This window comes from Dreissena polymorpha, chromosome 12 (assembly GCF_020536995.1).
Source record: "Dreissena polymorpha isolate Duluth1 chromosome 12, UMN_Dpol_1.0, whole genome shotgun sequence".
Classification (NCBI taxonomy): Eukaryota; Metazoa; Mollusca; class Bivalvia; order Myida; family Dreissenidae; genus Dreissena; species Dreissena polymorpha.
In genome coordinates, this window is record NC_068366.1 from 19,653,402 (window position 1) to 19,667,983 (window position 14,582).

At 37.0% G+C, this 14,582-nt stretch overlaps 1 protein-coding gene across 3 annotated transcripts in view; it reads right to left on the bottom strand.

Annotated features, from left to right (window-relative positions):
* Positions 1-13,577, bottom strand: part of LOC127853272 (uncharacterized) — a 37,991-nt gene extending 24,414 nt beyond the window's left edge. For all 3 annotated transcript variants that reach the window (XM_052387637.1, XM_052387636.1, XM_052387635.1), the window contains exons 1-3: positions 13,441-13,577; positions 9,807-9,908; positions 4,373-4,466 (exon numbers count right to left, since the gene is read on the bottom strand). In XM_052387637.1, coding sequence (XP_052243597.1) covers positions 4,373-4,466; positions 9,807-9,908; positions 13,441-13,479 — 235 coding nt within the window. In that variant the 5' untranslated portion in view covers positions 13,480-13,577. The remainder of the gene's footprint in view (positions 1-4,372; positions 4,467-9,806; positions 9,909-13,440) is intronic.
* Between the last annotated feature and the right edge of the window lie 1,005 nt (positions 13,578-14,582).

A 14,582-nucleotide genomic window follows, 5' to 3' on the forward strand; every position in this document is an offset into this window, starting at 1 on the left:
AAACAATAGTGGACAGAGGCTGATCAATTTGTTATTAGAAACCAAAATTTCATAACAAAATTAATAGTAACTTAAATACCCTTTGTAAATGTATTCTTAGACTTAAAAGAATATTACATACATGTATTTATACCAAAAACAAGCTGTGTTCTTCAATAGTATTGCTTTTACATTGCATGGACTCCTTTCTTTAAAATTTTAAACATAGTTCGCAAAATGCTGCATTAATAATTTAAATTAGTTAATTTCAAAATACTTTAAAGACTAATGAAGTCACTTCGTGCAACAGTTATTAACTCAAAGATCTAAAGGAAAAACTAAAAGAAAAAATAGCAACTGTTTTTTTTCTAAGTTTACTCATAATATTTTGTGCGTGTTCAAATTTTAATTCTTGGATCAGTGCGAATATCACATGTCTGTTAAACTTACTAGTAAGAATGCATTTGTATCAAAAGAAAGTACATGTTATCAAGTGTGTTTTTTATTTTCATTTGTGCTGCTACATTCCTTGACAAATTTTGCTCTGAGGAGTACTCAGTAATATGAAAATGGTATGTCATTTTAGCTAAATGCACATGTACACTATTTTTATATTAAATTTGATTAAACAATATCTTCATTGGGTTTGTATTATTGGATAAACCAACTGTTTGATGCTCCACCAATATAGAGCTGATTTTTTAAAGGGCAATATTTGGTTCCAAAGAATAAGTCCTGTAAAAAAAATCTAAATTCTTTGCTTTTTTGCATGACTAAGACTAAGAGATGTACTGAATTACAGTATCTTAACAAATTTACTTCCAGGTTAAACCAATCTGGTTGAACAGGGACATTAAATTTCAACTCTTGTGTCGTCCAGCTGGGCCATAGGGTTGTTATAGAAGCTTACAAAAAAAAAAAAAAAACGTCGGAGACGGGTGATGCTCCCCAAAGTTATTTTTTTTCACAATATTGCAATATATATTCAGATAAAAGGAAACGTCTTGAGTGGCATAACTTTGGACAAAATAATACGATGGATGGTTTAGCAACTTAAAAATTTCAAAGGGCTATAACTCTCTAAATATATCATCTAACCAGAACCCACAAATAACATGCGCATCTCCTCAAGGTAGTTAAGCTTCCCATAAAGCTTCATTGAATTCCAGTCAGTAGTCGGGGAGAAATAGCCCGGACAAGAATTGCACTATATGTACAGTTAATAGAAAATTTCAAAGGGCCATAACTCTGTGAAAAATCATCCGACCAGAACCGGCTGATAATATGCACATCTCCTTTTGGAAGTGAAGCTTCCCATAAAGTTTCATTGAATTCCGGTCATTAGTTGCAGAGAAATAGCCCGGACAAGAATTGCACTATATGTAAAGTTAATGGAAAACTTCAAAGGGTCATAACTCTTTGAAAAATCATCTGAATAGAACCCGCTGATAATATGCATATGTCCTCTTGGTAGTTAAGCTTCCCATAAAGTTTCATTGAATTCCGGTCATTAGTTGCTGAGAAATAGCCTGGACAAGAATTGCACTATATGTACAGTTAATGGAAAATTTCAAAGGGCCATAACTCTGTGAAAAATCATTTGACCAGAACCGGCTGATAATATGCACATCTCCTCTTGGTAGTGAAGCTTCCCATAAAGTTTAATTGAATTCCGGTCATTAATTGCTGAGAAATAGCCCGGACAAAAAATGGGCACAGACGGACACACGCATGGACAGACCAAGCGGCGACTATATGCTCCCCCAAACATTTTGTAGGGCATAATAACAACAAATAATTGCCCACACTATATTAAAATGTGAGTGTTTGATATTTTTGCTTAATAAATTTTTTTAATGAATACTTAAACAACAAGGGCTGTTTGTAAAACATGCATGCCCCCCATATGGGCTCTACGTTGTAGTGACAGCCATTGTGTGAATATGTTTTTTTTCACTTTGACCTTGACCTTGAACTTTTACCTAGTGACCTGAAAATCAATAGGGGTCATCTGCGAGTCCTGATCAATCTATCTATCAAGTTTCATGATCCTAGGCATAAGCGTTCTTCAGTTATCATCCGGAAACCATGTTACTATTTCGGTTCACCGTGACCTTGACCTTTGACCTAGTGACCTGAAAATCAATAGGGGTCATCTGCGAGTCATGATCAATGTACCTATGAAGTTTCATGATCCTAGGCATAAGCGTTCTTGAGTTATCATCCGGAAACCATTTTACTATTTCGGGTCACCATGACCTTGACCTTTGACCTAGTGACCTCAAAATCAATAAGGGTCATCTGCGAGTCATGATCAATGTACATATGAAGTTTCATGATCCTTGGCATAAGCGTTCTTGAGTTATCATCTGGAAACCATTTTACTATTTCGGGTCACCATGACCTTGACCTTTGACCTAGTGACCTGAAAATCAATTGGGGTCATCTGCGAGTCATGATCAATGTACCTATGAAGTTTCCTGGTCGTAGCTATAAGCGTTCTTGAGTTATCATCCGGAAACTATTTTACTATTTCGGGTCACTGTGACCTTGACCTTTGATATAGTGACCTGAAAATCAATAGGGGTCAACTGCGAGTCATGATCAATCTACCTATCAAGTTTCATGATCCAAGGCATTAGCGTTATTGAGTCATCATCTGGAAACCATTTTACTATTTCGGGTCACCGTGACCTTTACCTTTGACCTAGTGACCTGAAAATCATTAGGGGTCATCTGCGAGTCATTATCAATCTACCTATCAAGTTTAATGATCCTAGGCATAAGCGTTCTTGAGTGATCATCCGGAAACCATTTTACTATTTCGGGTCACCGTGACCTTGACCTTTGACCTAGTGACCTGAAAATCATTAGGGGTCATCTGCCAGTCATTATCAATCTACCTATGAAGTTTGATGATTCTAGGCATAAGCGTTCTTGAGTTATCATCCGGAAACCATTTTACTATTTTGGGTCACCGTGACCTTGACCTTTGACCTAGTGACCTGAAAATCAAAAGGGGTCATCTGCCAGTCATTATCAATCTACCTATGCAGTTTCATGATTCTAGGCATAAGCGTTCTTGAGTTATCATCCGGAAACCATTTTATTATTTCGGGTCACCATGACCTTGACCTTTGACCTAGTGACCTGAAAATCAATAGGGGTCATCTGCCAGTCATGATCAATGTACCTATGAAGTTTCATGTTCCTAGGCGTAAGCATTCTTGAGTTATCATCCTGAAACCATTTTACTGTTTCGAGTCACTGTGACCTTGACCTTTGACCTAGTGACCTGAAAATCAATAGGGGTCATCTGCCAGTCATGATCAATGTTCCTATGAAGTTTCATGATCCTAGGCCCAAGCGTTCTTGAGTTATCATCCGGAAACCACCTGGTGGACGGACCGACCGACCAACAGACCGACCGACATGAGCAAAGCAATATACCCCCTCTTCTTCGAAGGGGGGCATAAAAAGGTGAAATACACGATATATGTTAGTTTTATAACATACGACCACGGACTTACTTGGTTGGCACGGCAAGTCTTGGAAACTTACCATGGAAAGTTAATGTGCATCTGTTTAGACAAAAAAGTATTAACAATGTTGGATAAATGCTTACCTCAAACTTGCTTCAAGAAACTTGACTTCAAGATGATTCTATTTTATGTCTAAAGCACTATAGCTATGAAACAAAAGAGATGTGTTTGTCAGAAACACAATGCCCCCTAATGCGCCGCTTTGAAGCCATATATTTGACCTTGAAGGATGACCTTGACCTTTCACCACTGAAAATGTGCAGCTCCATGAGATACACATGCATGCCAAATATCAAGTTGCTATCTTCAATAATGCAAAAGTTATGACCAATTGGTTAAAGTTTTTTGACAGAATGACAGATGAGAGAATGACAGACAGGCCAAAAACAATATACCCCCGATAATTCGATCTGGGGGCATAAAAAGCTAGAGATTGCAGCAATAATGAAACAAATAGCTGCAACTTTTGTGAGTCTAGTGAGTTAAGGAGTGAACAATCTGTGAAAAACCACTCTCTTTGCTGTGCTACCGGCTGACAAATGTGTTTAGTCTGCACTGGCTTATCAGATATGATACATTCTGCCCACACATGCTTTTTGTTTAAAATAGACCTCCGTAAAATGAAAAATTCAATAAAAGTGAAAAGTGGCAACCTTGATTAGCCTGTGTGGAGAGCACAGGCTAATCTTGAACGACACTTTACTCACATGCATTAAGCCCCATTTTTTCAGAGCGAGATTCAATATATTACAGAAAATTATGGTCTGGTGTGTTACTGAATGTGACCAGCCATTGAAGACTTACCTATGGTCTGGTGTGTTACTGAATGTGACCAGCCATTGAAGACTTACCTATGGTCTGGTGTGTTACTGAATGTGACCAGCCATTGAAGCCAAACATTTCATTGGCCAGATTCACCAAGCGCCATCCTTCTATGTATGCAAGCTGAAAGTTTCGTTTTAATGGGTGAATGTTTGCTTGCAATAAGTTGAATAACTTAATTTATTTTCCATGAAGTCAGTAAATATTGCAATCTTAATGTCAAAATATCTATATCAAACTAATAAGTCCTTAATTTATATTTTTCTATCAGAATTTTTTTTTCTCATAGCTGACAAACGTATAGAGAAAGAATCAATAAAACAAGAACTCAATGGTCAGAGACAGATGCCCCCCCAAACAGGGCCTTGACACCCATCACTCAATCCTTCGATAAAACCAATTAAACAATTAATGTCACAGTGACCTTGACCTTTGAACTAGTGACCCCAATTTCAATAGGGGTCATCAACTGTTCAAGGCCAACGCACATGGAAGTATCAAGCCAATCAGTCAATTCATTAAGGAGTTATTGATCGGAAACTTTTTTCACAATGATTGCAATATTGATCTTGACCTTTTACCTAGTGACCCCAATTTCAAAACAAGATGGCCAAGATGGCCCTAGTTCGCTCACCTGAGAGGAGTCGGTCCATTCAATCTTTACCAAATGTCAAACTTGACCTAGATATTGTCCAGACAAACATCCTGGTCAAGTTTCATCATTATTTCATCTGCGAGTCATGATCAATGTACCTATGAAGTTTCATGATCCTAGGCGTAAGCATTCTTGAGCTATCATCTGGAAACCATTTTTCTAAGTCACTGTGACCTTGACAGCCATTGTGTTAATACGTTTTTTGGCACTGTGACCTTGACCTTTGACCTAGTGACCTGATAATCAATAGGGGTCATCTGCGAGTCATGATCAATATACCTATAAAGTTTCATGAACCTAGGCATAAGCGTTCTTGAGTTATCATCCAGAAACCATTTTACTATTTCAGGTCACCATGAGCTTGACCTTTGACCTAGGGACCTGAAAATCAATAGGGGTCATCTGCGAGTCATGATCATTGTACCTATGAAGTTTCATGATCCTAGGCATAAGCGTTCTTGAGTTATCATCCAGAAACCATTTTACTATTTCAGGTCACCGAGACCTTGACCTAGTGACCTTAAAATCAATAGGGGTCATCTTCGAGTCATGATCAATGAACCTATGAAATTTCATGATCCTAGGCATAAGCGTTCTTGAGTTATCATCTGGAAACCATTTTACTATTTTGGGTCACTGTGACCTTGACCTTTGACCTAGTGACCTGAAAATCAATAGGGGTCATCTACGTGTCATGATCAATGTACCTATGAAGTTTCATGATCCTAGGCCTAAGCGTTCTTGAGTTAGCATCTGGAAACCATTTTACTATTTCAGGTCATCGTGACCATGACCTTTGACCTAGTGACTTGAACATCAATAGGGGTCATCTACAAGTTATGATCAATGTAACTATGAAGTATCATGATCCTAGGCCTAAGCGTTCTTGAGTATCATCTGGAAACCATTTTACTATTTCGGGTCATCGTGACCTTGACCTTTGACCTAGTGACCTGAAAATCAATAGGGGTTATCTGCGAGTCATGATCAATGTATCTATGAAGTTTCATGATCCTAGGCATAAGCGTTCTTGAGTTATCATCCGGAAACCATTTTACTGCTTTGGGTCACCGTGACCTTTACCTTTGACCTAGTGACCTGAAAATCAATAGGGGTCATCTGCGAGTCATGATCAATGTATCTATGAAGTTTCATGATCCTAGGCATAAGTGATCTTGAGTTATCATCCAGAAACCATTTTACTATTTCGGGTCATCGTGACCTTGACCTTTGACCTAGTGACCTGAAAATCAATAGGAGTCATCTGCGAGTCATGATCAATGTACCTATGAAGTTTCATGATCCTTGGCATAAGCGCTCATGAGTTATCATCCGGAAACCATCTGGTGGACGGACGGTCCGACATGAGCAAAACAATATACCCCCTCTTCTTCGAAAAGGGGGGGGTGGCATAATGAGAAAACTGCCACCCTCCCAGCAGCCATGTTATTCAACTGACCGGAACCATTTTTGAACTCAACTCTCGTATCAAGGCAACAAATGTTCTGAGCAAGTTTCATGAAAATTGGGCCAAAAATGTGACTTCTACTGTATTCACATGTTTTCACTATATACATATAGAGAAAAATGCCCCGCCCACTGGCGGCCATGTTTTTTCACCTATCCCGACCATTTTCATACTCGTCCGAGATATAACTAAAACCAATGTTTTGACCAACTTTCATGATGATTGGGCAAAAATTGTGCCTTCTAGAGTGTTTATAAGGTTTCTCTATAGCCAAATAGAGAAAACTGCCACTATATATACATATAGAGAAAAATGCCCCGCCAACTGGCGGCCATGTTTTTTCACCGATCTTGACCATTTTCAAACTCGTCCAAGACATCAATTGAACCAATGTTTTGACCAACTTTCAAGATGATTGGGCAAAAATTGTGACTTCTAGAGTGTTTACAAGGTTTCTCTAAAGCCAAATAAGGAAAACTGCCCCGCCCACTGGCAGCCATGTTTTTTAACGGATCGGAACCACCTTTGAACTCAAACAAAATATTATTAAGAAAAACATTTTGACAAAGTTACATGAAGATTGGGCATGAAATGTGACTTCTACAGTGTTTACATGTTGTTGTGTTTTTTTTACCTAGTGACCTAGTTTTTAACCTGGCACAAACCAGTTTCGAACTCGGCCAAGATTTCATTGGGACAAAGCTTCTGACCAAGTTTCATGAAGATGGGACAAGAAATGTGGCCTCTAGAGTGTTTACGAGCAAATGTTAATGGACGGACGGACATACGATGGACAAAGACCGGTCACAAAAGCTCACCTGAGCAATCAGGTGAGCTAAAAAGTCATCTACATTCCAAGGCAAATGCCCATGGGAAATATCAAGCCAATAGGTCAATTCGTTGACAAGTTATTGATCGGAAATGTTTTTCGCACTTATTGTGACAGTGACCTTGACATAGTGACCCCAAGTTCAATAGGGGTCATCTACTGTCCAAGGCCAGTGCACTTGTGAAGTATCAATCCAATCAGTCAATTCATTGATAAATTATTTATCCGAAATGATTTTCACACTTATTGTGACAGTGACCTTTGACCTAGTGACCCCAACTTCAATAGCCTTTTAGGGGTCATCTAATGTCTAAGGCCAATGCACATAGTAAGTATGAAGCCAATCGGTCAATTTGTTGACGATTTATTGATCAGAAACAAAATGGTCTACCGACAAACCGACCGACCAGCAGACAGACCGACATCCAGCAAAACAATATACCCCTCTTCTTTGAAGGGGGGCATAAAAAAACAGGATAAATAAAAAAAAAATTCATGCTGACAACATTACAAAGGATTAGTGTGCAGTCAGTGTATCTTCTTAATTTTTCTCAAGGTAATACAATTGTTTTGTTCTCCACTATATAGTTTTTTAAATAAACATAAATTACATACATTATGTAAATAATAATCATTATCAAAATTATCAAATAATCAAACACAACCATAACCGCCAAAAGACTTTATTACAGTTTGTATTTACCCATTTATGCCTTAGCGTCTAGAAAAAAGCCCTTGGCAAACAACGTAGACCCAGATGAGACGCCGCATGATGCGGCGTCTCATCAGGGTCTGCGCTGTTTGCTTAAAGGAATTTCTGTAAGAAATATTCTTAATATAGAAATAAATATAATAGACATCCCTAATTTTGGAAATAAATTGATCCAATTCAAAAGGATGGGAGAGTCCACAACGCATAAACGGGTAAAGCAAATTCTATCAAAAAATAATTTTCAAAAAGATCTAGGCTCACAAAAGGTAGAGGATTGTTGCAAAATAGGGGTACCCTGCAGGGATAAAAGTAGTGTGGAAACATTATCTCATAAAGACTAAATCAGGTTTTTTTCTCACCATTTTGGTAATGGGGTCATGTCCTTTTGGTTTGGTAAAAAATGCAGCCTTTTGACTAAAATTGTGCAATTTGTATTGTTGTTATTTGCTAAAAATGCTTCAAAATTAAGAACACGTGTTTACAATATTATAGTTGCTAAGGTTCAGCTTATAGGGCTGGATGGGAGGTAAACGAAATGTTGAGATCTAGAAAAAACAAGAAACCGTCGGAGACGGGTGATGCTCCCCAAAGGTTTTTTTTGTCACAATATTGCACTATATATTCAGATAAAAGGAAACGTCTTGAGGGGCATAACTTTGGACAAAATAATACGATGGATGGTTTAGCAACTTAAATTTTTTAAAGGGCCATAACTCTCTAAATAAACCATCTAACCAGAACCCACAAATAACATGCGCATCTCCTCAAGGTAGTTAAGCTCCTCATAAAGCTTCATTGTATTCCAGTCAGTTGGGGAGAAAGAGCCCGGACAAGAATTGCACTTTATGTACAGTTTATAGAAAATTTCAAAGGGCCATAACTCTGTGAAAAATCATCTGACTAGCACCCGCTGATAATATGCACATGTCCTCTTGGTAGTGAAGCTTCCCATAAAGTTTCATTCGATTCCGGTCATTAATTGCTGAGAAATAGCCCGGACAAGAATTGCACTATATGTACAGTAAATGGAAAATTTCAAAGGGCCATAACTCTGTGAAAAATCATCCGACCAGAACCGGCTGATAATATGCACATCTCCTCTTGGTAGTGAAGCTTCCCATAAAGTATAATTGAATTCCGGTCATTAATTGCTGAGAAATAGCCCGGACAAAAATTGTGCACGGACGGACGGACACACACACGGACAGACGAAGCGGCGACTATATGCTCCCCCTGCTCCCCCCCAAAAAATTTTGGGGAGCATAAAAAATATGGAAACCTTCAATTGGAAATTTTAAGGTTCCATTTGGGAAAAAATAGATACATTTTCCCTTGGGAATAGGGTATTATAATTGCCCCAAATTCGAACGAAAACAAACAACTTTAAATTAAAAGAATTTCTAGGTCAAGCACTTGTAACAAAGTCCGGTAAGAAATACACTTTTTCATTTTCCAATAAAAATTAACAATTTTAATGATTTGATAATAATGATGATTAGAAAATAAGGATTTAAATTTCAAAAAATTTTGAGACTTAAGTATTGATCAGTCCAGACAGGCAGTAACGTGGAAGCAAGCAGAGCAGGACAAAGCAAACTCCTTTTTCATTCTACGTCTTTCTCTATTGAAACTGAAGCCTATATAAATTTCATTCTATGTATTTTTTCTATTGAAACTGTAGCCTATATCGATTTAATTCTAGTTTTTTTCCCTTGAAACTGTAGCCTATATCAATTTCATTCTAGGTCTTTCTCTATTGAAACTGTAGCCTATATCAATCCCATTGTGCCCAGTGTTACCTTCTGGCCCCCAGCTCCAGCCCTCTGGCTGATGAACTCTGGTCCTAGTTTTTGTCTCAGGGCTGTCTGTATGCTTGCATGCTCCTCTGCTGTGAACTCAATCTGCAAACAGCCTCACCCTCATATATGAGCCGCGTTCTGAGAATACTGGGCTTAAAGCATGTGCTTAAAGTGTCGTCCCAGATTAGCCTGTGCAGTCCGAACAGGCTAATCAGGGACGACACTTTCCGCTTTTATGGTATTTTTAGTTTCAAGGAAGTCCCTCCTTACAGAAATCAAGTTTAGGAGGAAAGTGTCGTCCCTGATTAGTCCCTGTGCGGACTGCACAGGCTATCTGGGACCACACTTTACGCACATGCATTAAGCCCAGTTTTCTCAGAACAAGGCTCATATTATGCACGATAAATTGTTTTGGTAAAATAATGAACAGATTCAATTTCCCCGCATATATTTTGAACTTCTAACCAACTTTTATTTTAATCACTATGACAAACATTATATGTACCACAAAAGTAAAATGCACTATGTATTTTATATTGAACATATAATCAGGATTTTTTTCTGGTCTTTGTGAAGCTGCCTTGGCCTTCTCATTTTGTGTAAAAATTAATTGCGAATTTTACACAATTTTGAATAATTGTTCAAAATAATGAAAATTGGAGTTGATAACTTCTAAACATTTTGAAAAATGGCCATTCTCTATGAAGTAAAAATAAATGGTACAGCGATTTTTTTGCAGATAGGGACAAGTACTGGTACCAGCCCAATTGGAAAAAATACGTGTTAAAAAACCCTGAAATTGTGAACATTTGCGTTGTGAAGTCTTCAGATTGGGAAATTGGGGGTTTTGTCGATTTAATATGTTGACTTTTTGAATACAATTACTTAGTGTTGTAAAGTTGTCAATATTATATTAACTTAGGTTCAAGTCATAGAGCTGCATAGGGAAACTTACTAAATGTTGTATTTTATTTAAAAAAAAAATTCTTTTGGAAGCCTTTAATAGTGATTTTTTTTGGACAGTAATTGGGAATTTTTAGTTTTTTCCCCATTGGGAAAGTTCAGTTTTCCAGTACTTTATAAAAAAAAAATGCAAAAAATCGCTGCAGCAATACATATCAAAAGATATTTGCCAGCCAGATGTGGAGATTTGACTGTAGCATTAAAGGGCACTTTATTCAACTAGTTCTTTAGTCCTGACAATTGTAGGGAGGATACACATGTACATGTGTTTGAAAATATTTGTTTTTCCAGGATGAGAATTCTGGCTGATCGTCTTATAACAGTAGAATTTGATCTACAGATGGACTCTATATTGATATTTGAACTTGAAGATAATATTAACATTGATTGTTTTTTACACTACAACTTTGTTCCATTACAGCGACGTTCCAGTTTTGGAGACTAGGTAACAATTCAACTTTGTGCCACAATAAATATGTACCAGTTAGGATATAGTTAATAAATCCATATGTGGTACAAAATCAGGGGCATAGATAACCTCCAAACATTGGGGAGGCGGTCCAGTTTCTGTACTAGGAACATAAAGGGGTTCGTTTGAGAGGGTTGTCCTCTCTTGTGGTTCCGAAAATTTACAATTACAATTAATATGGTGCGTTTTGGGGGAACTTTCATGTTAATATAAATGCTCAATTTTTGTCTCACTCTCAGTTTGTCATGAAATCTGTGTTTCCAATGCTGCAGACGACAACCCAAAAATCTCAACAGTTATTTTTTTCTTTCCAAAATCTCGTGCTAATTAAAACATAAAATAAAGTAAATGTTTATGTATTGCATGACGAAGTTTAACTAGTGATATGAGAAATAATAACATTAACATTACATTCACAACACTATTATTTTATTACTGATATACATGTTTAACACCTGAAATGGGAAGACTGTAATAAATAACCACATGAAAATACACAACATCCAATACAATATGACACGATTAGTAAAGAATATATCCACATTTCGAGCACTATTAAAATACTGAACCAGGATGAATAAATACATTGTATGATTAAATTAAGTTAAATAAACAAAAATTAAGGCATAATTCATTTTTAAAGTCCCTAGAACTAAATCCACGCCAAATTATTTGTTGATTGAAGACAGAATTTATCATGCACTGTTCGAGTTATGTTAAAAATGAACGCAAGGTCCTGGCTCTGAAAAGAATAACATTGTTAATATAATAAATGTGTTAAATATTAATGATAATAATAAAAAAACATTATTAAGCAACAATACAAGAATATGTTCAATCAAATTAATGTTTTTCACGTGTGTATTTACTCAAAATTGTTGTAAGTGGCAGTTACCTTTGAATTAAAGCAATCAATTAAAATTAAAAGAATAGCCTGTACTAGCTTAATCAAAACACCGACAGTGCAATCACCGAAAAGAACAATTAAAAACAATTTAAGCAATGACATTTACCCGGGCCCCTGGTTTATGACATCTTAAAAGGGATATTAACACATCACCATTGACAACCTCGGAGCAGACGGAGAGGGGACACATGACTTCTGCACTCACGGCGTGTGATTACAAAAATACTGGTTTTGGGGCGGCGATTTTGGGGGATTTTACGTTTTATTTATATAACGACGACTAGCTGATATATTGGGGAGGTGTCCGCCTCCCCTGCCTCCCCATTACCTACGCCCCTGAAAATGTGCAGTATCGTGAAAGTACCTGTTATCGAACAGCACCTGTTATCGGACGTTTTGTTTTAGTTCTGTATGCACATGCCCAAAGTGCGCATCACGTCACATTGATAAACAAATGGTTGCCCATGAAGTCCATGAGCTACTTGCCTACTTAGCTTGAAAGAAATGCGCCAAAAACAGGTTAAAGGGATGCATTTATTGTTATTTACACCGTTTTATGTGTTTTTGCTATTACTTTTTGAATGCATTTATCAAAAACGTGCATTTACACACCAAAAAGCATATGTCCGTTTGCAATTTTGATTGCAGCAGACGCAGATTTTTTCGCCGAGTCCGGGTCACGTGATAGTCATGTGACTTTGTATATACTGGAGTAGTATCTATGAAGTGTCGGGTAATTGGTCATGTTTACATTGGCTATCATTTTGTTTTGTCTGCTAGAGGTGACAATAACCAGGGAATCATTGTTATAAATTCTTGAAGGTATTTTGCTGGAAAACTTTACAGATAAATCATTCAATGATTGAACTATTAGTCATTTGTTAAAACAAAATGTTTTGTCATTTTAAGTGTTTCGATTTTAAGGAAATTTAACTTAATTTCTAAGGTGTTCGATAACTGGTTTGTCCACCATACAATGCTACATAGTCTCCTACCACTTAGTTGACTAACTGATTTCCGATTGTACAAAGTCTCTCCTTAAGTCATTAACATTTTATTCATATGGAATAATTGATTTTTATTAGATAAATGTCTTTCATACATATTAATAAACAATAACACATAGCATTCAAATTACTAGTATGTACAACATGACATGGGTTGTATTACAGTAATACGAATAACATTCTCTTGAAACGACATCCAAACATTTATATCCGAAAATTGCTCATTGTGAAGGAAGTCGATGTTTAGGCAGTTAAATTGCATTATATGTCATTGTTATATGTATTTACCTGACCAAATTTAACTGAATGTGATTCGCTCGAAGACATTCCTAGCGATGAAACGCAAGATTAAGCAATACAAAAATATAATGTCATTTAAATTTTCCGCATTTCACCCCCGCATTTCCTCTTAATGAAGAGTTTCACTATAGGTTACAATATACTAAATCTTTTTTGCTATGTTCTGTTCTGTGTTCTTCTTGAACCCCCTTTGTAGAGGAACCAAACAATCGTTTGTAGACAGTGAATAATCCTCCACCGAATATAAACACTATATTACACGTTCACACTATTCACTCCTTAAATCACACACCTTTCACTAGAATATAAGTCTATCCACTAATCGCGAATATATGCGACTTAGAACTGTACGCGCGATTTTTCATTAGTTGTTAAAATATTAAATGAGATAAAAATAAAAATAAATCATTAAATGAATTTACGGAAGGCCGGAGAGTGCTTCTGTACATACATTAGAATTGTATTGCCTTGAATAAAAATACCCAATAAACACTATTGCCAGTTTAATTAAGAATTATGCCCTTCTTTAGTTTGTTTTTTGTGTGTGTTTGGTACGGGGTGGTCGCTGGCTTGCATTGGTCACCAAGAGCAACTGGCGTGTCCTGTCCAGACCGTACAACAACCGTCCACAATGCTTCTCAAACTCGTGAAATTCTGAAGACAAATGGGTTTTCAGGAAAGTCTTTAAAGTTGGCCAACTGTTGATGAGTATGTAGAGCTGTTCGTCTACGGGTAAAGTATTAAATGAAGTCTCTGTTATCGCCCCCCACTGTCGTTCTATGTCTACCATAATTGACTGTCTAACACTATGTAGGGCACTACACTTGAGCACAAAATGTTCTGCGGTTTCGTTCTCTTCACCACACATCTGACATGTTGGGTTTATGTCATACTGGTTAAAGTTCTTACGTTTTGTTTGGAGCATGTAAGTCCCTGTGAGTAACCGTACCTTTGTTTTTAACCGTTCTGACTCTCTGGTCGTATATTCCAATGAGAGCAAAGGGAGAATCTTACCAGGCACATACTTATCTTGTCTCAGGAAAAACAATGTAGAATATAAGGGTGTTAAACTGTCTATTTGATCACTCCAGTAGCTATGAACCGCCTTGAGTACACGTGTCTTCCATTTT